The 18,521-nt window shown below is 42.0% G+C and overlaps 1 protein-coding gene and 1 pseudogene across 1 annotated transcript in view; one reads left to right on the top strand and one right to left on the bottom strand.

Moving 5' to 3' along the window:
- Positions 1–15,411, top strand: part of Ube2n (ubiquitin conjugating enzyme E2 N) — a 30,505-nt gene extending 15,094 nt beyond the window's left edge. The window contains exons 2-4 of the mRNA XM_075954055.1: positions 13,247–13,493; positions 13,658–13,798; positions 14,389–15,411. Of these exons, the coding sequence (XP_075810170.1) occupies positions 13,247–13,493; positions 13,658–13,798; positions 14,389–14,429 (429 nt within the window). The 3' untranslated portion in view covers positions 14,430–15,411. The remainder of the gene's footprint in view (positions 1–13,246; positions 13,494–13,657; positions 13,799–14,388) is intronic.
- On the bottom strand, positions 7,018–8,057 carry LOC142839008 (prolyl hydroxylase EGLN2 pseudogene; annotated as a pseudogene).
- Positions 15,412–18,521: the final 3,110 nt, after the last annotated feature.

Genomic DNA, 18,521 nt, shown 5'->3' with positions numbered 1-18,521 from the left:
TTGAGCCTGGTTTTGTTGGCCCTTGGATTTGGTTTTTGTGAAGTTAGACTATAAAAAGCTGTTGAGCAAAAGTGTAAATTTGTGAAAGTTGGAACAATGTCTCATTGTTCCTGCCACCCCCCACCACCACTTTTTCTACCGTTTACAGCCACTGTCTGGCTTCCCAAATTCTTAGACTTACATATAAGTTCTTGAACGTCACCTACTCCTAGTTGGTCATTTTCTTTTCCTTATGGAGATGCTCATTTCTTCCACTAGTTAGGGTTGAGACACATGTGGATACTGGGGATTGGGCCCATGCTGGTTGGTGGAGATAGAGTAGCTAATGTGTAAAGGGTGGTCTATAGAAGGTGCACTCAGTGGCACCCAACAGCACTTCGGGTTAATTTTAACTGTCATTAGATTTCCAGATAGTAGAAGTGTTCTCATTTGTGGAGCTAAAATACCCCAGAGCAAAATGCTGATTATAGGGAATATGATGTGTGGTTGTGGTTCTGTATAGTAGAAGCACAAAACCCAAGGCCAGATTATTTTGGCTTGACTTTTGCCTCTGCCAAGTAGTACTTGAGTAACTTTATTTGACCTTTCTGGGGATGGATTGACTGACTGAGTCTCAGAGTCTGTCCGTCCGTCTGTCTGTCTGTCTCTCTGTCTGTCTGTCTCTTCTCTCCTCTCTCTACTCCCCTCCCCTCCCCTCTTCTCTCTCGTTGTTAGCTTTATGGTGGTTAGAGTGCAAAAACAAAGCCTAACACAGTACTGAGCGTTATGTGGTATTGGTTCTTAATATTAACTGATTTTCTGCAAAGATTCTACTGCACTCTAGACATACACTGTATCCTACTGAGTGAAAATTTTGAATCAGTTAACACAGAATACATAACCCTAACTTTAATTCTGAAATGAACCAACCATTTTGAAAACCAGTGATACCTGTTTACCAATAATGGCTAGGAAAATGAGATCCTTTGTGTAAAAGTCAGCATGTAAAATCCATTTTCATGTATTAAACTATAAAAAAGTTGACTTTGGAACCAGCAAAATGGTACCCAGCAGAGGCTACCATTCATGCAGACTACATTGGCACTGCTCTGAGGTTGTACAGCCCTTCCAAGGGGGCTTGTCTGGAGAGAGACATCCCCTTAAAATCTTAGGGCTTCCTACATTATCTTTTATTATTTTTATTTATTTAATTTTTTTTTTGAGACAGGCCTTCTCTATAACCTTGACTGTAAGTTGTGCACCGCCACACTCAGCCACATTACTTTATCTTTAGTGTGACATAGTCTTTGCTTTGGGTTTTATTGCATTTATTTTTGGGGGTGGGTGGATATCAGAGGAAAATTTATAGGAGTTAGTTTTTTCCTTTTATAAGTCCTGGAAGTCAGATTTGAACAGATTATCAGGCTTGATGACAAATGAATTTACCTTTGAGCCATCTCATTAGCCCATGGGCTCTTAATTCTTTTCTGAAACTAAATTATGCTGCTGGCATAATTGGATTGAGTGCAGATCTAGACCATTGTGTCTTTTCATGCTTCACCAAAAAATTGAGCTGCCCTACTTCTTTTGTTCTGTTTGTTACTAGAAGCATAGGTTGCATCTGTTAGGGACATCTGTAGGCACGACATTGTGCTGTGGTTGCTGCATTTGAGATCCAAGTTAAGCTGAGAGAACTTACAATACATTATGCTGGCTTTGGTAGCACATAGACTGAAACGCCAACAGTACAGATATGCTTAGCGTCACATCGTCCCTGCTCTACCTGTGAAAGTGTGATCACTAGCTTCTAAGCCAGAAAAATTTGTTTGTGGTACAATTTGAAAAAAATGTCAGTTTATCAGTATGCAGCCAACCTTGAGGAACGAAGCTGGCAGAGTCACAGTCGTCAGCAAGTGCACACCTTAAACAGTTCTGGGGATTTTGTCTGTGTAAGAATAACAACATTCTCAAATGTGACTAGATTTTGGTGCTAGGAATATGACTGTATTTAAATTAATTTTGTATTCTATGAACAAGTTAATAAAACAAAAAACTTGGAAGTTGGATATGGTGACATGTGCCTGTAATCTAGTACTTCACTTAACTGAAGCAGGGTCAGGATTTAGAGAACAGCAACTACAAACACCAAAACAATTTTCATTGGCAATTGAAATAATTGGCAAAATTATTTACTTGTTTAGATATTAAACATTTATGTATATGTACTGGGGGTACAATCTATATATGATATTCTTCCTCTTGGCAGAAAGACTATTGAATAGTACTTAGCTTAAGAGATACTACAAAAGGGAGTGTCCAGTAACAGTAATATTTGATTCATTCTAATAGTAGAACGCTTAGTAAGTTTAGTGCTGGGGAGTCTTTGTTCAGGGTAGGCCTCAATTTTAGAAGGTGATTGACTAGTGTATAAGGTTTTGTAGCAAACATATCCCCAACTAAAATTGGAATTAAATTAAGGTGTTTTGGCTATGACACCCTCCCCTTAATACTTCAGATTACCTAGATGATTTCAGCTTTGTACTATGAACTTAGTACTATCTTTTTTTTTTAAATATTTATTCATTTATTATGTATACAATATTCTGTCTGTATGCCTGAAGGCCAGAAGAGGGTGCCAGACCTCTTTACAGATGGTTGTGAGCCACCATGTGGTTGCTGGGAATTGAACTCAGGACCTTTGGAAGAGCAGGCAATGCTCTTAACCACTGAGCCATCTCTCCAGCCCAACTTAGTACTATCTTAAAAGGGTTTTAAACTATGTAGAAGGTCTTTGACAAGAGACTGTAGCTGACATAGTTTGTTCTTTTCCATTCAGTTCCACAGGAGTGCTTCTTTTTCTCCTTATTCCCAGTCTGTTATCCTCCCGTCCTACTTTGGTTTCTGTTGCTGTGATGAACACCGTGGCCAAAAGCAACTTGAGGAGGAGAGTGGGGAGCCAAGGCAGGAACAGAAGCAGGGACTATGGAGGAACACTGCTTACTGGGTCCCTTCCCATGGCTTGCTCAGCTTGCTTTCTCACACAACCAAGGACCACCCACCTGGGATGGTATTTAAGCCCCCACCCCCCCAAGGTGAGCTAGGCTTTCCAACAGCAATCCTTATTCAAGAAAGTGTCCCCACAGACCTGCCCTCAGGAAGTCCGAGGGAGGCATTTTCTCAATTTAGGTTCCTCTTCTCAGATAACTCGTTTGTGTCAAGTTGACAAAAAAACTAGCCAGCTTGTCCCCTTTTCACTTCTCTAATTTTAGACTATATCGTTACCAAGCAACCAAGGCAGCTTTATTTAGGTAATGTAAGCAGGAGCAGCATCCATTGCATTAGGCATCTCAGTCTGCAGGAGAGTCAAAGAGCTAGTAACAGGATTTAGAATTGGACAGCAGTGATTTCATTGAGTTGATGTATACAGTGTGTGCATTAGATTGCTGGTGTCCAGTACAGGATGCTCCTACTAGAACTCTTCCACTCTTTGTTGCCGTGGTGGTAATTACTGTTATTTATTTATTTATTTATTTATTTATTTATTTATTTATTTTGATTTTTCGAGACAGGGTTTCTCCGTACCTTTTTGGTTCCTGTCCTGGAACTAGCTCTTGTAGACCAGGCTGGCCTCGAACTCACAGAGATCCGCCTGTCTCTGCCTCCCGAGTGCTGGGATTAAAGGTGTGTGCCACCATCGCCCGGCCTTCCTGTGTTCTTTGTATCCTTGGTTATCCAAAACCTCTGTGGCTAATTCTGGTCAGCTAGTTAGTTGCTAACTGTGCCCTCTAATTCAAAGTAAACAGTTTCAGAGTGGGAGTGTCCAAACAAACATTACCAATCCACCCATTTGCTCAACCAACAGGCCACTGTTTTTCACTGATGTGGCTGCTATTTGAATCACCAGGGGGCAGTATTTAGTGCCCTCTCCCCCAAATTCTGGAGAGCTGGTATGGGAGGCCTTTTGAGATATATGCATTAGAATCTTAAAAAACAAACTTGTTAAAGTTCACCTACAGTTGAAAAGCAGTACCATTAAAAAGGTTGGGAATACTTCTAAAGTACGGAAATGGAAAATAAATGAGATTATTGTTTCTTCTGAACTCAGGAGGGTGAGTCTCGTTCTTCAACACACTTCTCTCCCACTTACAACAGCAGCAGCATTGTCTCTGAGAAGGGAGAGGACTCCCTCCTAAGCCCTTTCTGTTAGAAGAGGCCTCTGGACAGTGACAGGCCAGGGCCTCCCCATTCTCTAAAGACCTGTTCATTTTTCCTCATACAGAACTGAGGCTTATTTTTTTATTTATTGTATGCTGTATATTGGGTATGTGTGGGTGTGTTAGTTGCCCTTAGGTGCACTTGTGAGGTCGGAGGGACTGAACCCTCAGTTATTTCCCCCACCTCCATATTCTGAGACAGGATGTTTCATATAGAACTTGGAGCTTGATGTTCCAGCTAGGCGAACTAGCTGGTTGGCTCTACTAGCTGGCCAGCAATTCCTGACACCCCCAAAATACCTCTGAGCTCCGTCTAGCAATAAGGTTACAGTCTGTTTCCATATCCAGCCTTTTTGGTATGGGTGCAGAGGAGACAATTTCAGGTCATCACACTTGTGCGGCTGAGCCTCCAGGACTGAGCAGAAATCAGTCTTCCCTCCTTTGAGAAGGGAGGAAGGGAAGATGGAATGAGAAATGTGTTTTGCTTCCCACAATTTGAAACTTGGGTGTGATAGTTCACACCTGTAATCTCAATACTGAAAGGTAGGAGGGTGCTGTGAATCTAAGATCAGTGTGGTACAATGTTGAGTTAGGAGAAAGTGAGACAGCCTGTTTTGTTTTGTTTTAAAACTAGCTGGGTACTCAAGGAAGCATTGACTGGGGTAAATCTCCGAATTTCAGGCTAGCCTGGTTTACATGTTTACATAGTCTTCCAGAGTTATAGAGTGAGACCCTGCCTCGGAAAAAAAAAAGTTGACACTTCAGCATTACATACAAAACAAACAACCAAGCTCTAATAAACATTCATTAGTAAATTTATAAAGTCATAGAACTTTAGTATATACTTTCGTGAACTGGTGATTATAAAGGTCAGAAAATAGTCCCTTCTTAACTCCTGTGCGCTTTACAGCCCCAGCAGGCCAGTTAGTCTGTACCTGAGATTAAGAAGCCAGATGGAGTAGAGCCCAAAGCCTGGATTAAGCCTTGGTTCTGCTGTTTCCTGGTTTTAACTGGTTACTCTGCTCTTTATTTATTAACTAAGTATGAGGATTGAGTGAATTAATTTATATAGAACACTTACATCAACATTTGGCATGGATCATTGTATCCATTCTTATCTGGGAGTAGTGCATTATCCCTGTCCTTAAGGAGTATAAGGTGTGTATAAACTATACCAGTTGATGTGTTTAGGTATGCGTGGTTGACAAAAGAATTGGGGATGGTAGTCAAGGAAATTAAGTGTAATTTACAAGGACATTTTGTTAGGCTTTTTTTCTTGTCAACGATTGGGTTCACATAAGCATCATAAATGCTGCTGACTCTGCTTCCCTTTCTTCCTCTCCTCACCCACTCTGGCCCCTTTTGTAACAGTCCTCATGGCTGAGCTTTCCCAAGTGCTGGGGTTGCAGGCATAAGTCACATCTGCCTTTACCAATTGACACTTTACCAATTGACACTTACTACCTGGGGTTCTTGTTAACTGATAGTTTATAAGTTTGGCAAGTGAGCCAAAAACCATTGTGCCAGTTTGAGTGATGGTGGAGAATAGGAAAGTGGAGACTGTCTGTTTTAGACCCAAGAAACAACCTGATTATGCATTCTGAACTTTTGCTCCCCCAGTGTCCATTTCTTTTTCCTTGAACCTCACAGAAGTATTGATTTAGTTTACTGGGGAGGGATAAAATTAGGGTGTGGGTTTCTGACCCATAAATAGCAGCATTTGGCCCCACCTATTGCTTAGTACTCTTAAGTGGAGTAGTATACTTTCTTACCTGCTACTTACTGGTACAATGAGCCCAGGGCCTTTTGTTGTTGTTCTAGGTCATTTGTATTTCTGGGGAATTTTGCTTGGAGACAAGGTCTGTATCCCAGGCTGATTGTCTGGATTCCTGTTACTCTAGCCTCTTCCCTCTGCTGTGTGTGATACTAGGGATTGAACATCAGGGCTTCCTGAATGCAAGCACTATGCCAACTGAGCCATATCTTCAGCCTCCAAATAAAACTTTTTGAGAAAAGCTTTATACTAGATTAAAAATCTTCTCAGATTTAGTCCCTGGTACCAACTCTTGGAAAGTGTCTCTTTTTGCCACCTAAAAACATCCAGGGGGTAGAAGAGAAGGGGGCATGTGTTGAGAGAACCATTCTCTTCTTTTGACTTTAGGATCCACATTCAGGATCCCTTTGGGGCCAGTAGCTTTTCTGGGCACAGAAGGCAAGCACATAGGGAATTGAGGATTAGTTTAGTTTTTGAGATTGCAATTGCTGGCGGGTTTTTTGTTTGTTTGTTTGTTTGTCTGTTTGTTTGTTTCCCCCAGCTCTGAGGGAAACATTTATTTCTTGGCTGGCGGGACCTCTATACCCATGCTCCTCATGGCACCTTAGTCTGCCCAAGCCATGGCAGCCCAGTCCATAAAGTACCACAGCCAATGGGTTGGGGAGTCACTTCACATTCCAGGCTGGAGGAGTGGGGAGGGGTATGCGTATGCCCCCCCCCCAAAAGACCTTTGACAGCAGACTCACCTCAACCCCAAATTCTGCCTCCTCTCAGCTCAACACACAATGGACCAGACATGGCAGGGCATAGGCCACCAGCCACACCGGCCACTGCCTAGGTCACAACCTGGCCCCAAACACGGGGCAGCAGAAGTCTCTCCTTGTTGGTCCTCAGTGACCCTTATGTCCTCCACACCACACAGCGCAGAGGCAAGCCAGAAGTAGCAGCAGTGGCAGGTGGGGAGCGGGCACCGAGGTTAGTGAGCTGCAGCTGGGCCTGGGGCTCCCCTGAAGCAGGGAGCTGCTGATGCATGCAGCTGTGGGTTGGCCATTAGGTGAGTGTAGTTGTCTGTGATACAGGAACTCGGACACCTTTCTGTCCCAATGCTAGCAGATACTTGTCTCTGGCTGCCGCCCGCTCCTTGGCATCAGACAGTGATGGCGTACCTGATGACATAGGCTGGTTTCACCTCGTGGGTTCCGTCGGTCAGACCAGAAAATGAGCAACCTGTCAAAGAGTGGCTTGATGTTGGCTACCACTGACTGACCCTCAGGGAAGATCTTAACATCCCAGTTCTGATTCGGGTAATAGATACAGATGATGCCGCGCCCGTCGTGGTGGGGATTGTCAGCATGCCACACGTCCTGGAGCCCATTGCCTGAGTAACACGTCATCGTGACCTTTATGTGTTCATTGAAGACTTAGTTCCTCAGCTGCCCTGCACAGTGGCGGATTACTGTGTCCACATGAGCCATGAGGGCACCGTGCTCCTGCAGCCTGGCTTGTGACCTTCTACCCAGGCCACCTGGTCCCCTTTGGCTCACTAATTGCCCATCTCTCAGACGCCCGCCCCTCTTCAGGGCTTCCACCTCAGCCAGCACACGGCCACCCAGTGTTGCCCCCAAGAAGTTGTCCTTGATGCAGATACAATTATAGTCCGGGCCAGACGCTCAGGTGCAGAGGGTTGTGCTTCCTCGCTCAGCCTAGCACTTGCTACTGGTAGTGTTGTTGCCACCTCTGTCACAGCCCACACCACTTTCCCCTTTGGCTTCCTGGTTCTCTTGCCTGGCCCATGGTCGCTTACTGGGTAAAGCAGCATCCCCACCATCATTGACCTACTTCCGTTTGGGGGCCTCAGGCCTGGCACCCTGGGCCACCAGTCGCTGGTACTCCTTGGTGACCAGCGCAGCAGCAGCGCCTTCACTCTGCAGTGGCCACAGCTCACCACCACCCTCTAGTGTCCTGAGGGTGCTTGCTGGTCCCCAAGTCCACAGTTGTCCCTTGGAGCTTGAGAAGGGACTGTTGGGGGTAGCGAGCTTTTTCCTCCAGCCTTGGCCCCCCTCACCGTCTGTGCGCCACCCCCCCCCCATTAGCTTTCTTAAGTGCATTTGAAATCCAGATCAGAATATGTCTCTTTTTAGGGCATACTTAAATTAGAGCTATCCTTCCCTTAGCATAGGAAATGACCATATGTTACAGTTTGAAGAAGGGAGAAACAAGAAGACAAGCTACTGGGGTGAAGTAATGAACTTTAAAAAAGGGTAGTTTGTGTTTTTGTTTCATCTGTTGATGTCTTTGTCCACTAGAGGGTGGTGTTCACTTGAAGAAATGAGATTGTTTCTTGGTAATTAACCAATGTTTCTTGTGGTTGCCTTTTTATGTCAGTCATTTTCATAAATAGTGTTCTGACTGCAGGAAGCAGCAATTCTCACACTACTTGTTAGTGACTCCAAGTCTTCTATAGTACTTTCCGATTCTTTTTGAAAGGAAACAGTGATAATTTAAAATTGCTCTACAAAAATTTAACCTACTCATTATATTGAGTTAATTTATTCTTAATGGCATGTCAGTAATAAGATTATCTTGATTTTTACTCTGTAGGTGATAGCATCTTGTAGCTAAGGAACAGGTGAGAATTGATATTTGTGCTTAGTGTAAAGTACAACCCGAATTTGTAAAAGCTCAGTATGGAAAAAAGATCTCCCAGCACTCGGGAGGCAGAGACAGGCGGATCTTTGTGAGTTCGAGGAGAGGCCAGCCTGGTCTACAAGAGCTAGTTCCAGGACAGGCTCCGTATCTACAGAGAAACCCTGTCTCGAAAAACCAAAAAAAAAAAAAAAAAAAAAACCTAAGCCATTCTGTTATTTTATACTGATGCATGTTGAGATGGTATTTATATTGATAGCATGTTCAGATAGTATTTTGAATATATTGGGTTAATAATTGGGTAAAGATATTATTAGAAGTTTATTTTTCACATAAATTACTATTCTAAGAACATTGAGTTTGTGTGTGTTGTCTTAGCTGGTAGAGGCACTTGCCTGATAACCTGAGTTCTGTCCTTGGAACCCACACAGTGGAAGGAAAGAATCAACTTCCACATGTTGTCTCTCTGACTTTCAAAGTAAACAAACAATCGCTAAAAATACTATTTTTGCCAGTCAGATTAAAATTAAAATTGTGCACTAGTTTTAATCCCAGCGCTTGGGAAGGCTAAAGTAGGTTGATCTCTGAATTAGAGACCAGCTTGGTCCTACATAAGACCCTGTCTCAAAATGAAACAAAAATAATATTTTTTAAAAAATCTTTGTGTATGTTGGGAGGGGGTTGTTCCTGTGTCTCAGTATTATACAAATGTAGATTTCATTTCATATGAGCATCTTAAACTTTGCAACTTTTCCACTTAGGATTTGAAGTATGACAGGAAAATTGGCAAATTTATTTTTCTTTCTCAATTTTACCTATAGATAAAGGTTTTTGTTGTTTTATAAAACAGTCTCACTATGTAGCCTTGGCTGGCCTAGAGCTCACAATGATGTATCTGCCTCTGTCTCTTCAATGTTGGGATTAAAGGCATGTGCCTTCCTCTGATTCCCAAGTGCACAGATTAAAGATGTGTGCCACTAGAACACTGGCAGGAAAAAAAAAATCTTTGAGAGAGGAAAAAATGATGTTTCCCTTAATTCCTTAATGAGAGGTAAAGGCTTTGTTAGAATGGGTTGACAGTGCTTTCCTAACCTGCACAAAATCTTTGTTCCTGAGCATATTAGCTGGGCATGGAAGCACAGGCCTGTAACCCCAGAACTTGGAAGTCAAAGCAAGAAAATCACAAGTTCAAGGGCATCCTTGGCTACATGAGACCTTGCCCCAAATCAGGGGTATATTAGGGGGGAGAAAAAACATTGACAGTGAAAGTTTGTGATTTTAGTAATTTTTTTAAGGTATGAAAACTGCTTTACATGAATTTTCTGCACTTGGGAGTCAGAGGCAGGCAAATTTCTATGAGTTCAAGGTCAGCCTGGTCTACAGAGTAAGTCTCAGAGCATCCAGGACCTCACACAGAAACCCTGTTTTGAAACAACAAAAACCAAAGAGTTTATTTTTGTCATTATATATGTACATCTGTGTACATGCCTCTGGGTGCCCACAAAGTCCAAAAGAGGGAGTTGGAGCCCTTGGAAATAGTGACAGATGGTTGAGTGCTGGGAATCAAACTCTGGTTTTGTACAAGATCAGCAAGTGCTCTTAACCTTGGAGAGTGCAAAGTCTGCAGGCGTACACCGCACACCCCACTAATGCTTTCTTTGGGAAGAGTGCCTGACTCAGGGTAGGTAAACATATGATGGCATAGGTGCGAATGTGGCATCTGACAAAGATGAAGAGTGATTTTGGAGCTATTTTAGGATCTGGTCTTGGAGGTACCTTTGGTTGCTTGTTAGAGCTTTAAATAGCTGCTACTATGTATAATCAGGGAGTGGTGCCCTAGATTTTTGGACCCTGTCCCTTTTTTCCAGCTTCTCTTTTCATGGAAACCTGGGATAAAACAAGGTTGAGGTAGGGCCAAAATAAATGTTACCATCTAGTTCTTTTTCATTTCTTTGCTCCTACACTGATCTTTACTATTCCCCCCCCCCCCCCCCCCCGCCGCCCTTGTGTTTCCTGGGGAAAGGAATGGTGTGGTTTCTGAAATGGAAGTATGCCTAGTAGGTTGAGGAACTGTAAGGAAGTTAAATAGGATTGAACAAAGAGGTTGGGGTGGAGGATAGCTGAAGAGGAATTGGAAAGGTAGGCAGAGTGCAGAAGTCCATAGCAAGGCTTTGACTTTTAAATATGTGTGAAAAGTAGACCCACGATAGGTTATGTTAGTCTGTGATTGAGAGCTGGTGGAGGCTTGAGCAGAGGCGAAGGGATGGTGAGAAGCAGCATAGCCATGGTAGACTTGTGGAATCTTTTCTGACTTTGCTGGGGGCCCAACCCAGGGCTGTACACATGCTCAGTGAGACTCTTGGAAGTTTAAATCAGATTGGATATTTAGCCTACAGGAGAAGATGGATCAGCGATGGGTTAACTGACATAGGGAAAAATTGGGGAAGATCAGAAAGTTGAGATTGGGTTGCTGTGCTAGTCCATTTTCTTTTATTGTACTAAAGTATTAAAGGAATTTTAGCTCACATTTAGAGGCTGAAAGTGCAAGATCAGACAGTGTTTTGCTTTCATGAGGACCTTTCCCACTGTGTCACGACATGGCAGACAAGCTGGAAGAGAAATGGTCATGTGCAGAAGATGCCGAGCTTGTGGCTTCACAGTCTGCTGTGAGGAGAGCCAACTTTGCTACCTCCTCCTGCTAGGAAAATATCGTGAAGTTTGAATAATTGGGAAAGGTCAAAAAAGGAAAACTGATTCAAGAGAGATGTTGGCACCATGGTGAGGGAGAGCAGTGCGCTAGTGGAGAGGGTGGCTCTGGTAAAGGGCTCTGGTAGGAGCAAGTGAGAAGCTCGGCAGCATGTGGGTACGTGTGCAGATGGCATCGTGGAAACTTAAAGATGTTTGCCTTCTCAGGAAGTAGGAAGCAGAGCATCAGTCTGAAGCAGGGGTGAGGATGGGTATTTTGAGGTTTAATAGCCATGGGAACTAGAATGTGGTATGATTATTGGGAAGCATTAAAGGCTCTTCACGGAGTGTCTGTGTTATGGTTTTGGTCCCTGGTCCCTTTAAGAGACAAGCCACGCCCACTCCCTCCCCCATCCGCTGAGGTAGGCTGATCTTCAGCCTCCTGCCTGAGCTCATTCTCTTCCATCTTCCTCTCAGAGAGGCAGCTTCTCTTTTGCCTCTCTCCCCACTTCTCTTCTCCCCTTTCTGTCTCTCTCTCCCTCTCCCTCCCTCTTCCCCCTTCATAACCTTCTGAATAAATATTCAACCTCACTTTGCAAGTCTTGTCTATCCATGTTTGTGTCTCCCTGCCTGGGACCAGCCATTGCTCAGGGACCAGCAGCCATCTCTGCCTGAGACTGGCTGCTCCCAGGGCCCGTTGTCTGCTACCACATGGCCCGCTACTGCCTACTGACACTGGGGATCTTGCAGCATTTAAAAAAAAAATTATAAAAGTCAGTTTTAGGCTTATCAGTGTAGATCAGTGCACCCTGCCTTGTATCCTCCATCCCTTCTCTTCCCTTTTAGGTGCCCTAGACATTTTTATTTTGATTGATTGATTGATTTGTTTATTTATTTATTTATTTTGGCTTTTTGAGACAAAGTTTGTCTGTAGCTTTGGAACCTGTCCTAGAACTCTGTAGACCAGGCTGGTTTTGAACTCAAAGAGATCCACCTGCTTATGCCTCCTGAGTATTGGGATTAAAAGCATGTGCTGCCACCACCCCGCTTGCCCTCTACATGTTCTTGTCTCTCCCTTACTAGGAATTGTACTCTCTAGGTCTGGTTGACGTTTAACTCAGGAGTTCTGCCCGCCTCTGCCTAAGTTGCTGTTGCCACCACACCCTGTTTCCTAGACTTGTTCTCATCTCCAGTACTTGATTATAGTTAGCTGTTTGTGTATATAGGTTCCACCAGATGCAGATGGAAAAATCCTATGGGAGGAAAGTGTGTCTTTATTGAACATAAAAGGGATTTTGTCATTGTTGCTTAGTTTGTGTATTAGCTACTTACATAACATTCACATTGTATTAGGCACTGCAAATCATTGAGAGATGGTTTGAATATACAAGAAGATTTCTGTAAATACCGAACTATTTTATGTAAGAGATTTGAGAATTCAGAGATTTTGATATCCTTAAGTATTCTAGTTGGCTTTTAAATACAAAGAATGATCAATTTATTTAGAAAGGGAGAGTTCAGTGGTTTGGGTTTTAGTAAAGTTTAAAACAAATGGCCTTACTCATTGTAACAATTCTGGTGTCATTTTTCTTTTTACATCAATTTTCTGGCTGTCCTGGAACTCATTGTGAAGACCAGGCTGGCCTCAAACTTGAGATCCATTTGCACCTGCCTCCCAAGTACTGGAATTAAAGGCATGCACCACCACTCCCAGTTTAAACAGCCTTTTTAGCATTTATTATTGGGGGGGGGTTGTGTGTGCCTGTGCATGACATAGTATTTTGGCATGGTTTGGGGGTCAAATAAACATTCTTTTCTTTGAAATTTACGTTTGATTAGCTAAATAATGTTTCACTGGGAGATTCTGTCTAGTTAGAAAAATGAACTTTTAATTTTGGTATCTAGTGAAATGACATTTGTTTCACAAGTATTTGTTTTTCTGTTGTAGGAAACCCAGCGTTTGCTGGCTGAACCAGTTCCTGGCATTAAAGCAGAACCAGATGAGAGCAATGCCCGTTATTTTCATGTGGTCATTGCTGGCCCCCAAGATTCCCCCTTTGAGGGAGGGACTTTTAAACTTGAACTATTCCTTCCAGAAGAATACCCAATGGCAGCACCTAAAGTACGTTTCATGACCAAAATTTATCATCCTAATGTAGACAAGTTGGGAAGAATATGTTTAGATATTTTGAAAGGTAAGTGTTGTTTGTAACCCTATGCTATATTACTGTGTCCTTTCTGTCTTAAGCATTCCATATTTAGAATCTAAACATTGTAATCATTTTTATGCTAACACCAATGTGTGGGAGGGAAGTTTTTCATGCTTTATTATATTATACTGGGCCTGTTACCTTCATAGATAAATGGTCCCCAGCACTGCAGATTCGCACAGTTCTGCTATCAATCCAGGCTTTGTTAAGTGCTCCTAATCCAGATGATCCGTTAGCAAATGATGTAGCCGAGCAGTGGAAGACCAATGAAGCCCAAGCCATAGAAACAGGTACTTCATATTTATCTGCTTCTGCGTTTCAAAACAACTTTGTTGCCATTTGATTTTTTTTTTTAATGAGCTCAGATTAAAAATAATCTAGAAAAGGTGATTTTGCACTGTGGGTTTAAGCACATGGATCTCACAGTGAGTATCTCCTGTACCAGCAGTATGTGAAGAGACTAGAAAACTTGCAGCTGTTTTGTACTATTTTTATGGTCCACTTAAAGTATATAGCAGTTTGTAGAGTATGGAATCAACAGACTTCTTCCTACTGCAGTTACAACAAAACCAGTGAAGAACATTATCAGCTATTCAGAAGAGAAAGCTAAAACAATGCAGTCCATCTGTTGAAGTTTATGAAAGGTTTAGAGCTAGTCTGGTCTAAATAGTGAGAACCTTAGAAAACAGTTGTACTGCTTTGGTGATAAGACATTCAGAAAACTGATTCTGATCCAGTTTATAGGAGATGCTATGAATTTAGGAGGGTATTTATAGTATAGCATTTCTACAAATTGTGCTTGTTTGCTGTTTATGGTGTTTGGAAAGAAATCTAATGAACTAAGTAAACTAACAATTGCTTATTTGTTTTTAATCTACAGCGAGAGCATGGACTAGGCTATATGCCATGAATAATATTTAAGTCGATCAGATCATCAAGTGTACATCACTTCTCCTGTTCTGCCAAGACTCTTCTTTTTTGTTTGCATTTAATGGACACAGTCTTAGAAACATTACAGAATAAAAGCCCAGGCATTTTCATCTTTGGTGATTACATGCACATTAGCAAATCTATGTCTTGTCCTGATTCACTGTTGGAAAGCATGAGCAGAGGCTAGAAGTGTCATCCGGGTTGTTGTGAAGTGTTTAAAAGCAGTGACTGCTTGGATTCATTTCCCCATCATGGTTTAAGTACAAAGCACTGTGAATGAAGGTAGTTGTCAGGGTTAGCTGCCAGGGGTATGGGTGTTTTTATTTTATTTTTTAGGGGGAAAGTTTTATTTTAATTTTATGGTTTCCTTTCTCCCTCCCCCTCTTATGGGATCTAATTGCAGTGGTTAAATGCAGCTAACCAGTTTTTTAGCATATGCTCTCTAGCCAAGTCTAACTTTAGACGCTGTAGATGGACAAGCTTGATTGTCTGAACCAAAATGGGAACATTAAATAAACATCACAGCCCTCACTAATAACATTGTGACTTTGCTGTCAAGTGTAGATTCTCTGCCCCATCCCCCCAGAAGAAGAAGAAGAAAAAAAAAAAGCTTGTGACCATTTTGTATGGCTTGTCTGGAAACTTCTGTAAATCTTATGTTTTAGTAAAATATTTTTTGTTATTCTACTTTGCCTTTGTACAGTTTATTTTACTGTGTTTATTTCACTTTCCCGATGTGACAATCGTATTTAAAATTTAAACAGATGGAACATTCTGTTTGGTCTTCTCCATTTGACAAATTGATTGGCAAATGGAGAATTCTACCAGTTTGTTTCATTAATGCGGATTTGTGATAGGATTTTACTGAATGAGTATTTATAAACTGGCTCTGAGCATGCATGAAGCATCAGTATCTATTTTTTTTAACCCTCCTAGAAGTTTTAAATAAATGTTTCCTGATTTAATTAGGTGATCATTGGTGTCTTGCCATGCTTGAAAGTTGGGCATGCCCAACAGCCACCATAAAAATGACAAGTGGATGTCATAGAGAACTCACATGTCCACGTTTGAGCCTCAGATGGTTCTTGTCTGGAAACCTGTGTGTATTGTTTGTGCTATTAGGAAGCCAGTTGAGCTTTGTGCAGGCAGTTTTGAGTCTTGCAGATCTAATGAGTGAAGCCCAAGCAACCGGCTTACAGGAGGGTTGTTAGCTCTTCAGTTCCTGTGTGTTGCTTTGCTTTGAGAATCGCCCCCCCCCTTTCTTTCCTTCTTCTTCTTCTTCTTTTTTTTTGTTTGTTTGTTTTTGAGGGCATGTTTCTTTTCTGTGTAACCTTTACTGTCCTGGAACTCACTATGTAGACCAGGCTAGCTTCCAACCCAGAGACCCAGTTGCCTCTGCTAGGATTATAAAGGCCACCATGCCCAGCTATTTCTTTTTAACTTTTATTTTGGTATTAATTATTTTCTTCCCATGTGAAATCATCCTTTGCCACCTTTTTCCACATTGACTTTCTGATTCTTGTTATTTTTAAGTCCTATCCGTGTAAATGCTAACCTTACAGTCAGGAATCTGTCTCCTGCAGTGGATATTGTTGCCCATCTGCCTTTCCCCACTTCATAACTTCTGGAGTTTCTTCAGAATCTGGTGTATTCTATTGTGTTCTATGTACGATAAAGAATTATCTATTAAAATTACATTTTCAACATAGAAGAGTTTTTGATGGCTGGTAACTGGATCTTTCCACATAAATGCATTTCATTAACATATATTAAGTTTAAAATAAAATTGCTAATGGCCCTATCTAATACTGTAAATGTTAAAACTCCATACACAGCTGTTACAATTCTTGGGTAGAGGGCATGGCATCTTTGACCACAACTAAGTAAGAAAACTCTCTCTCAAAAACAAAACAGAACAACAACAACAAAAAAACCCAAACCACCTGAACAGGACTGGAAGTAATTAGCCTTTGGGCAGCATTACTGAGGGCCAGAACTGCCCCTGGTCGTAGCTGGTGTCACACATAGGGTTCTAGTATGCACCGAGGTTTTAGTTTTCCCGTTTTATACCATGATTTCCTGATTTCATGCAGCACTTTTTTTTTTTTTGTAATCCCCATTGTTTGGACGAGACTTGTACTCAACTTGTTTTAAGTGAGAACCAACATATATGCCTGGACTTTTCCTAAAAGACTAATAATAGGTAACATGTCAAGGTAGAATTCTAGCCACCATCTGGCTCATGGTTTCTTAGCCAACACTGAATGGTCGGTTAAAAGTGGTTTGAGTTCCATGTCAGTATTTCAGAAACTCAGGATATTCACACAGAAGTAGTTTGCAACATTGGAATGCTCTGAAGACGTGGCAGTAGTAGACTGAGCCACCGTAGCTCGGGAACCTACTGGCAGGAGCCGAGTAGCTGACACCCACAAGGATGACATGCTGTATCACTCTGTTTCTGTCAGAGTTGGTTGAAGTCATTCCCAGCCTACGTGGTCCCATGGGTGGTCCTGTTTTTTATAACCCTTTTTTAGCCCTAGCTGAAGGAAGAAATTCACTTGACAAGTTCACTGGTTGGGCATGTGGATGTAAATGAATAGCTTGGACCTTTTTCTTGAAGGGACAATGGGAACAGTAGGCTTGGCCACAGCACAATAGTGGCAGCTCTTGCCCTGGAGAAAGGCAGTGCTGGACCCAGGCCAGACACACACCTCCAGACTGTGCAGAGAGAGCTCTTCCCCAACTGGCATCTTGAAATCAGTTTTGAAACCCTGGCCAGTGGTTCTCATCCTACCTAATGATGCGACCTTTAAGTATAGTTCTTCATGTTGTGGTGACCCCCCCCCCGCCATAAAATTATTTTCTTTGCTACTTAATAACTGCATTTGTGCTACTGTTAATGTAAATATTTGTTTTCCGATAATCTTAGGTGACCCCCAGGAAAGGGCTTGCGACTCAGAGGTTGAGAACCACTGCCCTGAGGTGTCAATTTGAGCTCTGTGGTTTAAATGTTGTTCTGCTTTGTCATCTGTTTTTCCACTCACTGTGAGACTAGATACTCTTGGTTCTCTCAGATCTTAAGTCTTGTGTATATAATACTGAAAACCTTACTCTAGACCAGGAATGTACTTGTAAGATAAGTCTCAGTGCAAATTGGCATATTAAAACCACACAGATGCTGTGGTTAGCATTTCTCGAGGGCAGTGAAGAACGTCGGGTGTCCTGTAAGTTAGCTTGTATCCAGTCAGCCAGGTAGATCTAAGTGGTGCCGTATGACATTCTGAGAGTTTTGGTGACTAACTACATCAGCTTCTATTACTGCAGCAGCAGAGTTTTAGAACACAGTATAGGAAAGCTGTCCACATACAAATTACAAAATGAGATGAGAAATTGGGTACCTAACTCAGTATTCCATAAGAAATGTTATATTTTATTGGAATGTATTTCTGGTGTTGGGAACATAGTTTTGTTTAGCTACAAAGCATGCAGCCTATCCTAAAGAACTCTATCAGGGTTTATATTTTAAGTAACACAAAAGGAAAACATGTTGAATGTAATAATTTCAAAGAAGTATAAATAATAAAAATCTATACCCATTGGATGTGATAATTTGTCTATTTCCTTCACTCTGTACCCTCTTCATTGTTTCTGAGATACCACTGAGCCTGGGAATAGTGTTTGTTCTAAGAGTGAGCCTTTCCCGCTACACATTTTTGTGGTGGTACTGAGGCTTGAACCCAGGAAGGACCTTTGTTACACGTCTAGGCACGTACTATCCTGGATCCTTGTTCCATTTGTTTATAGAACAAAATATGTAACCATACAAGTTTAACATAGGCTTTAAGGAATCTGCCATCTTATTGCTGGAATTTAGCCAATATCATTGGCCTGGAAGGTACTAAAAATGGGGGGAAAGCCAGGTTTAGTGGCTATGCCTTCTGGCACCAGCATTGAACTCAAACCATCTCCAGCCTCAGGTTACCTGTAGCTTGATTTTGATGCGCAGGCCCATCCATTTTGCTGAATATTTGGTAGGTCATGGTTTTAAGTTTTATTTGAAATGACATCTCTGCAAGAAACTAG

The sequence above is a fragment of the Microtus pennsylvanicus genome, chromosome 20 (assembly GCF_037038515.1).
Source record: "Microtus pennsylvanicus isolate mMicPen1 chromosome 20, mMicPen1.hap1, whole genome shotgun sequence".
Lineage (NCBI taxonomy): Eukaryota > Metazoa > Chordata > Mammalia > Rodentia > Cricetidae > Microtus > Microtus pennsylvanicus.
The sequence above is the reverse complement of the archived record's forward strand: the minus strand, read 5'-3'. Positions and strand labels throughout refer to the sequence as shown.